This window comes from Pyrus communis, chromosome 13 (genome assembly GCF_041283825.1).
Source record: "Pyrus communis isolate YQ-2024b chromosome 13, ASM4128382v1, whole genome shotgun sequence".
NCBI lineage: Eukaryota > Viridiplantae > Streptophyta > Magnoliopsida > Rosales > Rosaceae > Pyrus > Pyrus communis.
Genome location: NC_142577.1, coordinates 19562965 through 19576515, shown reverse-complemented (window position 1 = coordinate 19576515; position 13551 = coordinate 19562965). Strand labels below are relative to the sequence as shown.

Genomic DNA, 13551 nt, shown 5'->3' with positions numbered 1-13551 from the left:
TTTCCAAAGCCTTTGACCATTCACTTCTTAATATTAGGTCTGGCAATTCCTAACATGATCTGATAACTCGACATGACACAACACAAAATTAACAGGTGTTTGGATCGACACGATAACGAATCGGGTCGTTATCAGGTAACCCGATAAGCACCTGTTAAGATAAAGGGTTGGTTTGGGTATACACGTGGGTAACACGATACACGATAAGCAAAATATTAATTTTATAATTTTATAACCCTAAAAAAAATACTATAATAATTATATATATTAATTGAACAATTTTAAATCCCTAAAAACTATAATAATAAAGAATTCAGCTAAGAGAGATGGGATTGGGTTGTCGCGAATTTGAAAATAGAGCATGAGGATGAAAGTTCGGGAATGCTACATGACTCTTGTTGTGGGATTTGAAAGGGTGAGAGAAGGGGGTGGTGTTGGGGGTATGAAGAAAGGGAGGGAATGAGAGATACAATCGATTGGAGATCTGGGAAGTGACTGGATTATGAAATTCTAACCAGAATAAAAATCTGGAAGGGAGACCTTGGCAGTGAGTGAAGGCTTGGCTAGGCTTATCAGCACTCTAATATTTATTCTTCTGAAAATTTAAAAAATAATTTAGATGGACGATAGTTTAGGAACAATAGTGGGTGAAAAAATAACATTTCAATTTTTTAACTTTTTGTGGTTAGCGATTATAATGTGTGGGGAAAATACATATTGTGAATGCAAATTTCTTCCTCCTTGTTCTTGGACAGAATTGCACCAACAAAACAAATAACACCTTAGGTCAAGGCCAGGAGCTTCACGCGCCCACAATGAATTGGGGGGGAGGGGGGGCTTTGGCTGAAGAACCTCCGATGCCAAAGTTAGAATTTAGAGAGAAAAAGTGTTTGGAGAATTTTGAGTATTTAGCAAGAGTGTAGACCTAGGTTTTTAGAGAAAATGGGGTAGTATATATAGGGCATGGGGGGAGAAGGTGGCCGGCACTTTGTGATGTTTTTAAGTGTATTTTGTAGTTAATTGGTAGTTTAATTTACCATTAATAGATTAATTAGGTAATAAATCTATTAATTGGCTAATTAACATAATTTAAAAGGAATGTTTTGGGGGTTACCTTGTGGAGAAGATAGATGAAATAGGTTTTGAATAAATACCTATTTTGGGCACTTTTGACTTGATTGTGGGATGATTGTCCACTACTCGCGCGTGGGAATTATGGTGCTCCTCAAGGGTAATTTTGTCCTTTCAACCCAAAAATCCATGTGTCGTCTCTTGATTATTTTTTGCTCCATACATATGGTGGGTCTAGCAGCACTCTTTACAATTTGAACACCAAGGCCCAAATAGAATATATATGTATACGTAAAACAGGTTACGATGCATAATTTTTGTAACTCAATCAACAAGAAAATTTGGTTGTTTACACAGAAAAATTGTGGTCACCAAGGACTTTCTAGGGTTCAAATAGAATAGAAGTATAATAATAGGATCTACCCAAAAAAAGTTTCCAAGTAGCAAGTAGAAAGGAAATATGTAACAACCCGTCCCTAATTTTACGATTTTATTCATTTTAAAGTAGTGAATTGATGAAAATGCCCTTGAGGTGTGATTGTTGACTTTTGTTGACCATATTTTTGTGACGCGTATGAGCTACTATTTTATCGTATTCTAGAAGTACTCAATGGTATGAACGCATAAGCGCAAGTAGAATCGAAATCAGAGTTACAATGGAGATTTTACGGAACTATGAATCTGAAAAATAGTTTTGTAAACATTACTATTTATTATTTATATTTTTCTCATAATTATTATTTTATTTGGGTGATATTTTTAGGCCCGTGGGACCCACTCCTCACCTTAACTCTCCTCACATTTTCTGTCATGTGTCTCTTTCTTCTCCAACAAATCCAAATCTACCTTTCTTCACTCACATTCTCATCTCTCAACTCCCTCTTGTCTTTCTTTCTCTGCAAGTATAGAGAATCTGGAAAACCTGAGCACTATCACTCACTGGCTCTGGCAAGCCAAACTGTTAAACCACCACACCTTATCATTCCCCACACCTTTGTTAAGCTCAGATCTTCATATCAAACCCAGACCAGACCCTACGTCATTATAGCACTGTTTATGTTCGAGGAGTTTTCCGGCGAGTTCTCCACAATCTCGACCAAGGTAAGCCTCATGACTTCCTTGATCTTTCCCTTCTTGTTGGTCTGAGTTTACTTTTGAAGTTACGCGTTTGTTTTGGTGGTGTTCAAGCATAGAAAGACCTCAGGGACAATTTTCTAGAAAACTGGTAAGGAAAAACTGTGGCCATTCGACCATTTTCAGACCAACTTCCCGACCAATACCGACCACGACTGGACTACCAATACGTATAGATCGACTCCCTACATTTCTAGCTTCAAGTTGGTTTTTGTATCATCGATTTTGGTGGTGAATCAAGCTAGATATTAGCCCTGGAAGTTGGCCCAAAAATTAGGCCGAACATGTGCTTCGCGAAGACGGTGAGTGTTGTTGTACTCGCAAGCGCGTGAATTGCACGTGGTGCTACAGTGCTTGGCGCGTGAAGCACATGCGCCTCTTCGGAGGTACTGTGGACGGCGGCGCCGACGACTTTTCAGTAACTTAATTAGGCGCGTGGCCTCCTAGGCCGCTGTCCCGTGACGGCAAATGCAGTGGCGCGTGGGGGAACCTGAGATCCCTTCTTAAATTTCTTGATGTGCCAAATCCGAATCCACCGTTCGTTTTTTGAAATTCGATTATTTTAAAAGAGTTTCTTTATTTGTTGTACTTTGTACGAAAACGCATTTATACGTTAGCTGTTATATATTTGCATGAATGGTTTTGTTCTAGGTGAAACGCATTGTAAGGATCTTCAATGTTCGCGAGGCGGGTTCGACTTGATGACATAATTTGTGAGTAGGTCTTTGCTTTTACGTACTATATATATTTATCTAGTTTCCATATATGTTTAATAAAGAATTTACTATGTATACCTAGATTAGTTAACATTTATAAGAATTAGCGAAATGATGGAATTTACAAAAGTATGCTTAATCCTACGGGATGCACATTTAAGCGTACTATTATGGAATTTTATATATGGCCATGATCAATATTTTATTTGAATAATATGTTGTTGACTAGGTTTATCGAATCAATGTGGTACTATATTTACATTTCTGCTCATCGTGTGCTACACTGGTATTTGTACTCGGCCGGGCCAAGGCCAGGTTTCACCTGTATGTTCACATCGCACTGTACGCTCACTTTGGATCCATTGTAGGTGCCAGTCCTGTCCTAGATTGCTATAGGCAATTAGGAGTCGTATGTGATGTGCATAACACCAGTCTTCATGTGATTGTAGTACTAGAGCATAAATCATTATTACACCCAGTCCTGTTCATGTCAGAATATCTTTGCATGAACTAGTGTGTCAGCATATGGTGATGAGCATTTGATATGATATGTTTGTTTATGTGAGATGATGCGATTATCGAACGTTAGGTGTTTGTTTACGACATATTGTGACGTTTTGAATTCTTGTGATATTGCAGGCTACAGTAAGTATTTTCATACTAGACATAGTATGTATATTTTAAAAACTATACTTGTTTTACGACAAAAGGATATTATGTTTTTGAAAAGGTTTTTACAAAGCTTTATTTCTAGGCCCACTCACCCTTATTTTTCCTCCTCCAGGTTTTAGTAGCTGAGTTTTCGTATCGACAAGGAATCTTGGCAAATCTTGGTATAAGAGGTTACCTTCGATGGTATAATTCTCGTCCTACTTTACTGTACTTTACTTATGCTCTGATGTCATGTGAGAAATTGGTTCATTTCCGCTTACAAGCGCACTCTTACATTTACTCAAGTTTCTACATCACTACACTTTATAGCTTCATCACCATCTTGGTGTCGGCAAACACAACTCGATTCGAAATCCAATTGAACATTCTAGGTTGGGGTGTGTCAAAAGACTTATTTTTCAAGGTGAAAATAGAATAGAAAGTATGAATAATGGGTGTAAACTAAGGGTGGGCAAACGGGTCCTAGACTCGCAGGTGGGGGTGGGTTTAAGCAAATCGGGGCAGATACGGGATGGGTCGAAATATTTTGGAAAAGAAATGAGGCGGGGCCAAAAATAAGGAAAAATAGGGGCTCAACCCGAACCATTTTTACCGTTGGATTATTGGATTGGATTTAATCACATATCCACTCCATCGTTTGATTGGATCTTTTCTAAGTCAGACTGCTCTCTTTTCGCTTCCCATTCATTCACGAAAGCCATCATAATTCACTGACTCGACACGAAAGCCTTGACTCTGTCTTTGTCTCCCTCTCTCCGTCTTCCAACTCTTCAATCAAAATCGAAATTCATCACCATCTCATCTTCTTCCAAATTGATATCGAGATTGTCGAACTCTACAGTCCCAAGTAAAGAGGACGAAGACCCCCATGATCAGCACCTCGAGATTGTCAAACACCACTATCGTCAGCGTTATGCGAATCGAAATTGATCATTATGCCCTTTGTTCTTAGTCTTCCAGTGTCTCCTCTTAGATCTTAATTTTCTACAAGATTTGGCATCTGGCCCATCTGGGTTTTCATTAATCTACAGGTATGGTGGGAAATCTGAGATAGATTTTTTTTTTCTTCTTTCTGAATTTGTTGTGGAATTTAGACTTTAGAGCATCTGGGTTTTCATTGAAAATGCCTTTTTTTTTTTTTTTTTTTTAATAACAAAGCAGCTCTGCTTAAGCCATCTTGATTTTTTGATTAGTGGATAAAACCAATTGGGTTTCTAGGCATGGATTATCATTGTGGATGCTTCATTGTTATGGATGTACATCTCCAGAAGTCGTAAAATGAAAAGAAAAAAAATTGTAAAATTGAAAACAAAGGACCCGTGGACCCGTAAGAACTGGGTCGTTTTATATGGAGCGGGTTAGGTCTGGTTCCAAATTTCAAAATCTTATTATCCGCCCCGTTGCATTTTTAAACAAGTCCAGTCTGGTCTCTCCAAATTTGAACAAGTCCAGTCTGGTCTCTCCAAATTTGAGCCTGGCCCGGCCCGTGCCCACCTCTAGTGTAAACTATAACTGCCTTAAAAAGACGTCACCCTTAAAAGCAAAGGGTACCAATATCCTATATTTTAATAAAATTATTAGTTGACGTCCCAAAATTACCCATTATTGTTATTAACGTTTGATAGCTTACCTTTTACAAATAACTATGTTACGACATGACATTAACATTTAATATCTAAATTACCAGAAATGTAAGGTAAATTAGTTGCAAAATAATCATCAGATTTTACAGTCCAATGTTTTTCGCAAGCAACAACCTATGTTTTTATGGATTTCCTTCTCATACTTGGGCTATGCCTTCAGAGTTCAACTAGACTCGTGGTGGTGGGTCGATTTTGTGGTTGTGGTGGGTCGAATACGCCTCCTACGATTGACTTTCCGTGATAGTTATGTGCTCTTCAGCCGACTCAAAAGTTGAGCCGTTTTACCTGGCCAGATTTGCCGAGGCTCCTTCTATGGCTGCCACGGATTTCTCAATAAATGATGAGTCCTCACAGTGGAAACCTGTTAATTGGTGGTTCCTTTCCTGACTTAGATTTTAGTGTCTTGTGTTGTCCGCAAGGTTCTAATAAGTGCTAGTCAGGCGGTAGGTAGGAACCTAGACATTTTTTTTTAATTTCCAAATAAAGTTATTTTATAACATATAATAAATGTTTATGTATATTTTTAAACAAACATAATTATAATAAATTGCAAAATAGAATAACATGTAAAGTATAAAGTAATTAAACATATTGCAAAACATGGAGAATGAGCGTATAATGAATGTTCATCCAAATATCCAATAAGTCTCTTACAATTTATTAAAAAAAAAAAATTCAAAATAAAAGCTATCTATTTTTTTGTCTAAGTGAGAATCGCGAGCTAAGTAGTCTAAGTGAGTACTTAGGTGGGGCATCCGAGCGCCTAAGCAGCCTAGGTGCCTATCTAATCGTGGTGGTGGTCAGTCGTTTAGCGCCAAGGCGACCCTAGGCAGGCCTTTATGAACACAGTTCGCTTAGCAGTTTTGTGCTTGCTTTGCCGAGTTGTTTTGGCTTCATCATTTAGCAGTGTGCTACGGTTGCAGGTGTGTTACGTCTACCGTTGTATTTGTGGCGTATTTGCACCAATGTTTATTAGTTACTGTAGTGGTTAGTGGCCATATAGAGAGACTTTGAGTAAGAGTTTCTACTCAAAGTTGTTGGTTGTCAATCTATAGAGCTTCGTATTTATGATTAGAATCATTCGTATTATAAATCATTTTATAAAAATTGTTTCTGTAATAAATTAATTAAAAACATATGAACGAAATTAATAAAAGCATTACGAACCGTCTTTGTATTTGTTACAATAGATTGACTTAATGATTTTAGTTTTAATTTTGCAAAGTTAATATTTACAAAATATTTATAATTTGAACGGTTTTGATCATAAGCACAAATCTCTATAATTCAAAGACGAATAGTTTTAGATAGGAATTCTTACTTATCTTTGAATATTCAAGCATTGTTTTTGTTTTATTGTTAATTGTGCAATATTATCTCTGTAAAATGGAAAAGGATCCTCGCCAGATCCTCTTTGTGGGAATCTAAAGAATCAATCAATCACATCCGTTTATCATATATCGTGCGGTCAGAAATCATTTTAAATTTTAAATTGAATATAAATAATATCTAACAAAAAATAACCGTATGATTTACGATAAACATACATAATTGATTGATTCTCGTATCCTTACAAAGAGGATTCGGAGAGAATCTTTTGTCCTGTAAAATATGTACCTTTTAGCACCAACTTGTACACTTGTTCCGTTCGTACTAATGAAATATCCCCCGCTTTTTGTAAAATATATATATATATATATATATATATATATATATATAATTTTTTGAGGACCAAATTAAGGGCTGGTTTGGTATTGTTGTGCTTTGAAAGAAAGCTACTTCTGCTGTGCTGTGAGAATAAGTAGCTGTGAAACAAAGCAGCATAGTGTTAGGTAAACTTTTTTGTAAAAGTGCTTTTGAAAAAAATAAGCAGTATTATAATGTTTGATAAACTTTTATGTAAAATAGATGTGAAAAAAAACTGGTTTTTCAAAGCTGGGTTTTGCAGTTTCTTGTTTTTGGCTTTTTTCACCGTTTTTTTTCACCCAAAACTGTGAAAAAAAGCTGAAGCTGAATGTTTATCAAACACAAAAACAGCTCTCAGCTTTTTTTTATACCAGTTTTTTTCAGAATCACCTCAGTACCAAACCAGACGGTGATGCTTTTCTATACACAAACTGTAGATTTAGATGGAGAATATCTTTAATTAATGTTTGGAGGCATGCACTTAATTAGCACATCTGCACGTGGTTTCCAGCAAGAAAGACTTTAATTAGAGTGGATTCCTGGCAATTAGTATTCCCTCGTCGCCACCCTTGACGCCGAAGCTGCCCACATTTTATTTACAATGACCCACCCCTACACAGAATATATTATAAGAATTGAAACACATGGGTCTTTTGGGTTAACAATTTTAAAAGACTTCAAATTTCTATAAAATATTTTTGCTTATCATTCTCAAATGAAGGTAATACTTACTACATTATTTATTATCATTAAATGAGTTAAATTTAGAAATTTGCGTAAGTGACAAATATAAATCTTAAAATTTATATTCATCTAATAATGAAAAATAAGATAGTGAACAAAAATGCACCCAACTTTTATTAATGGACATGCCCTCCTTCCCACTTCTTCAAACCAATCATCAGTTAATTCATTGATTAATTAGCAGCTTAATTAATTGCAAATACTTTATAAATAATGTCCAAATTGCTTTCTATGTTGCTCCCTGGTACCATTCGATATGAATCTCATCGCCCCCTTCACTATCCCAAGTATCCTTCAAACCCGTAGCCCTTGTTCTGGCAGTCACAAAAGGCATTTCCACCCTCCAATACATCATAACTGGCATCCAGCAAAGCCAATATTTCTAGATTGTATTACTAAATTAAGAGAGATTTTTCTTAAAATTATAATTGTGGATCAAATTACAAAAAGCCAAAAGATTGAGGTGTCATGTAAAAAAAAAGAGTCAAAGTCAAAGAGACAAAAGCTAACGTAGGTCATCATTTCGCAGCACTAACTGGAAAACGTGCGTTGATCAGGCGGCACTAAGTACGTAGTTCCCGAGTCCTCCGATTTATGTTAGAGTAAATTGTAGCAATAATTCTTTAATTTTAATCAAATTAAAACAATGATTATTTAACTAAAAATTTATTATTACTGATTCTTTAACTCATCAAAATATGTAGTTATGATTATTCGCCAACTTTGTTAGAATTTTATCAAAATAAATTATGTTGAAATGACCATTGCTACAATCGAGATGTCTCAACTCATCAAAACGTTTAGTTATGGTCATTTTCGTCAACTGCATCAGAATTTTGTTAAAATGAGTTATGTTGGAAGACCATTGTTACAATTAGATTAAAATTGAGCAACTATTGCTCTAACTAGATTTTCTTTTTTTCCTTTTTTTTTTCCTTCTCTCTCTTCTTCTTCTTCTTCTTGTTGTACTTCTTCTGCAAGTTGGGCCCCCGGGGGGGTAGTTTTTTTCCCCTTCTTCTTCCTCCTCCTCCTCCTCTTTCGAGTTGGGTTGGGTTTTTTTTTTTTTTCCTCCTCCTCTCTCTTCTTCTTCTTCTTCTTCTTGTACTTCTTCTGCAGGTTGGGCCCCCGGGGGGGTAGTTTTTTTCCCCTTCTTCTTCCTCCTCCTCCTCCTCTTTCGAGTTGGGTTGGGTTTTTTTTTTTTTTTTTTCCTCCTCCTCCTTTCTGGGTTGCAGGGGGTTAGGTTTGTGGTGGGGGGAGGGGGGGATAACCTGAGTTTGGTTTGGGTTATTTTTTTTTTTTTGTTTTTTTTTCTCTTCTTCTTTTTCTTCTTCTTCTTCTTCTTCTTCTTTCTGGGTTGCAGGAAGATGGGGAAGAGAGAGAGAGGGGGGAGGGACGAACGGACCTGGGGTTTTTTTTTTAATTTTTTAATTTACTTTTCTTTATTATTTTAATATTTAAAAATAATAAATGATTTTTTTTAGTTTTTAATAATATTTTAATAATTTTTTAATAAAAAATAGGTCTCGAATCAAGCCACGTCAACATTTAACTAAGAAATAAACGGCCAAGCTAACGAAAGGTATAACATTGGCACAAATTCTAAAGATGAGGTATGAAATTGTTAATTTTAAAAGATAAGGTATAAAAGTGTCGTGACACCGATAGTTGAGGTAGTTTTTTGTACTTTACCCAAATTTATTTCATTAAGCGAGTGATACTACATAACAAGATATGAACTTCAGCTAAGAATTAGTAATGAGATACTAATAATTCTCTTAACAAAATCTCTAACAAGGAAGTTGAAAAGCATTATGAAGATAAACTGCAGTAACACGAGGAGGACTAAAATCCCACAAAAAACTACTCGAACAGTCAACTCAATAACTAACTAAGCAATCTGTCACATGCATAATTACTTTCATACTATATATGGCACACCCATACCCGCTACCCTGCATGCAATCACATGAAATTGTGCCACGAACATGAATAGGTCAATGTACCTCATTAGATGGAGTTGAACGAAAATGAACAACGAAAGAGAAATCACGCTCATTCCATAAAAATGCCAACCGTTATCCCAAGTAAAGGAGACAACATGAATAACGGCATGAAACTCAGCCTCTAAAGATGACGTCAAGTCGTCAACCATAGGGATCCCGCAAAACCATCAAGTGCCAATTCATTATGATCTCGAAAAATAACACCAAAACAAGCCAAGTCGAGAGAGTTCCTAACAGCACCATTCGTGCTTACTTTAACGCAAAAAGAAGAAAGGAAACACAATAACATCTCAAGAACACCGAGGAGTCCTTGTAGGACGGCCATGCACACCAATTGCCCTAAGAATACAAAACCTCAGGTAAGAATACATACTCTTTGTTAACTATATTGAAATATTTGAGATTCGAAGAGAAAATTAGAAGAAAGACAAAGAAGATGAACATGGAGAGTTTAGAGAGAGAAATATGAGACATGAATTAACTAAAGAGGGATATTACACAACTCTGTTTTTATACTAGAAAACCTAACAACACTAACCAAATACTAACATACTTGCTAACTATATTTCTAACTGTATTGCTGACTTGTACCCTTAATTAACTACTTCAACTATAAGCTCTTCTCAAAACTACATAAGTTTGATTGAAATACTTTTATTGATAGTGTTGTTCCTGTTAAGCTCTCCAAGTAATGTTCCAGAAGTTAACCTTCTTTCCTGTTTGTTACTTTGTCATCAATAGATGAGCCAATTTGATTGACGAGGGGTAAAAATATTACAATTAAACAGAGGACAAACACCATGAAATTCAAAGCTATCTAAAGAGACAAAGTAGCCATAGGAAGGATGAAAACCATGGATTTAGCTGGCATAATAAGGATATAGATACATAGAATATCCCCAAGTTGCCAAGTTTGACAAAGCGTCGGTTCCTCGCAAGCTCGCCAAGTATTCGAGGACTTCTAAAACCTATAAATTGGTAGCAATGCCCTCCCACTTCTTCGACCATCTCTATCAATTGCCAGCAATCAATTAACAATGGCTTCCTCCTCATTTCATTGCCTTCTCTTTTGCTCATTACTCTTCCACTTGATCTTCGTCCCGTCACTAGCCAAATCGGCATCTTTCAGACCAAAAGCCCTTCTCCTTCCAGTAACAAAAGACTCCTCCACCCTCCAATACCTCACCACTTTGAGCCAAAGATCCCCTCTTGTCCCCATAAAACTCACAGTACATCTTGGAGGTCAGTTCCTTTGGGTTGAATGTGAAGATTATATCTCATCCACCTACAAGCCCGCCCGTTGCAACTCCGCTCAATGCTCACTCGCAAACTCCAAGTCTTGTACTAAAGAATGCTACTCTCCCCCATCTCCAGGCTGCAACAACAACACATGTGGTCTCTTACTGGACAACCCCATCAACCGCACCGCCGGGGGCGGTGACCTAGGTCAAGACATGGTGTCCATCCAATCCACAGATGGGTCCAATCCTGGTAGGCTGGTCTCTGTCCCCAACCTACTCTTCACTTGTGGTTATGCATTTTTGTTGGAAGGTCTAGCCAGTGGTGTCAAGGGCATGGCTGGCCTCGGCCGGGCTAAAATTGGGCTTCCTTCCCAATTCGCTTCCGCCTTTAGCTTCCGTCGAAAATTCGCAATTTGTTTGAGCTCTTCAACGAGTTCTAAAGGTGTTGTGATCTTCGGGGATGGGCCTTATAATCTGCTTCCCAATATTGACGTGTCCAAGTCACTTATTTTCACCCCACTGATCCTCAACCCTGTCAGCACAGCAGGTGCTTATTTCACAGGCGAGCCTTCTTCAGACTACTTCATCAAGGTGAAGTCAATTAAGATCAACGAAAAGGTTGTTACATTGAATACTTCATTGCTGGCTATTGACAATGAAGGGTATGGTGGCACGAAGCTCAGCACTGTGAATCCTTACACGGTTTTGGAGACATCAATCTACAATGCCGTGGTCAATGCATTTGTGAAAGAGGTTGCAAACATCCCAAGAGTGAAAGCAGTAGCGCCTTTCGGAGCATGCTTCAATTCGAAGAACATTGGTAGTACGAGGGTTGGGCCTGCTGTGCCTCAAATTGATCTCGTGTTGCAAAGCGAGGGTGTGTACTGGAGGATATTTGGAGCAAATTCAATGGTGCAGGTAAGCGACCATGTGTTGTGTTTAGGGTTTGTGGATGGAGGTGAAAGGCCAAGGACTTCTATTGTGATTGGTGGGCACCAACTGGAGGATAATTTGGTGCAGATTGATTTGGCTGCTTCTAAGCTTGGGTTTAGTTCCTCGCTCTTGTTCAGTCGGACAACTTGTGCAAACTTCAACTTCACTTCTAATGCTTAAGAAGTTAGAGGACCTTATGATTCAACTGTTATTTGTAATTTTTTTCATTATGGTAATTACATTATGAATAATGGTCAGGATGATTACGATTTATGCAACGCTTAAACTTTGTTAATCTTTTTTCTAAATACCTCAGCTTTTATTAGTTGTATACAATGTTGGAGAATAAGATTTCCAAATTTACAAATATCATACACATGATGGACTTATTAGTCGCATATCCCTTCTATTCCAAATTGGATACGGATACAGTAAAGTAAGAGATATATCCTCCTCTAAACTCGAATTGGTTGGTTTAGATTAAAAAAAATGAAGGTTTGAAGTGTTAATTAAAAAATAAAATCAAAGTCAAGAGACGCGGCAACAAGTAAATTTTCATCGAGTCCCCATTCTATTCCTAACAATTTTCTAGTGTGCCTGCTCACCAGCCCAAAGGCAATAAGTTAAAAGTCAATATGAAAAGTCACACACTATTTATATTAGACAAATGTTAAATAAACCCTCTAAAAAATAGGTTCTTCATAGACTATTCGTCATATTATATTTTTAGCATAATTTTCTTGCCAGCATTATAAAACATCGTACCTAAAACATGATGTAATGGAAAGCCTATAGAGAGTCACACTTTGGCAGAGTCAATAATGTGATTTAAATTTACTTTAGCAAAAATCGAACATAAGATATTTCATTTATAAGTGAAGAAAAATACTACTATATGTAATACTAAGTGACATTTAACTTACAAATTTAATTTAAAAATTTAAACACTCTACCATTACCCACAATTTCCTAGTCCATAGTTCTATTATTTTCCATCTTCGAACGATTAGCTTCCTCGCCCACAGCTCCAAACGCCATACAAAGTCAATAATGGTACACAGAAAAAATGTTAAAATACTGGAGGGGGTAAAAGTCAATACAAGAAAAAGACAAACTGTAATTAACAAAATGAATTGGAGATAATGGGATATGAGTAATCATATAATGGGATCATCATAAATAAATATATTCGGATTCGTTTCCCTATAAACTATTCGATCCTACAAAGAACAATTGAACGAAGGTAATTTTCTAAATTCACTCCTCACATAGGGATTTCTGTTTAAGTGGTTATAGAGTGGGTTATCTCTCTTACTTCTCTCATATGTTAATTCAAGAAGGCCACAACTTGTAAATAGACTAAAAATGCACTTTAAGACAAGAATGATTACAACAGTTCTAGACCAAATAGAATAATTCTTAAAAAATCTCAATGAATAAATACAATAACATTTCATGATAAGCACTATTTTCTTTTATGACAAACGAGATAATAATTTATATTACATTCATTCAAATTAAATTGATGATAATTCAAACTTAATTGCATAAAAGTAAAGGTAATTTAGGCAAAAGTCAATAAAAACTTTACTATTAAGCCATATATCAATGGAGTATTTTTGTTTTGGACTTAATCAATGATATATTTTTATTAATTAGGCATAGGTCAATAATAAATGCCACATAGGTTTTTAGTCATTATAAATAG

At 36.4% G+C, this 13551-nt stretch overlaps 1 protein-coding gene across 1 annotated transcript; it reads left to right on the top strand.

The window, feature by feature from the left end:
• Window positions 1-10629: 10629 nt before the first annotated feature.
• LOC137738047 (putative aspartic proteinase GIP2) lies at window positions 10630-12138 on the top strand. Its single transcript, XM_068477650.2, has one exon. The coding sequence runs from the start codon at window positions 10707-10709 to the stop codon at window positions 12021-12023; it is 1317 nt and encodes a 438-aa protein (XP_068333751.2). The 5' UTR covers window positions 10630-10706; the 3' UTR covers window positions 12024-12138.
• Window positions 12139-13551: the final 1413 nt, after the last annotated feature.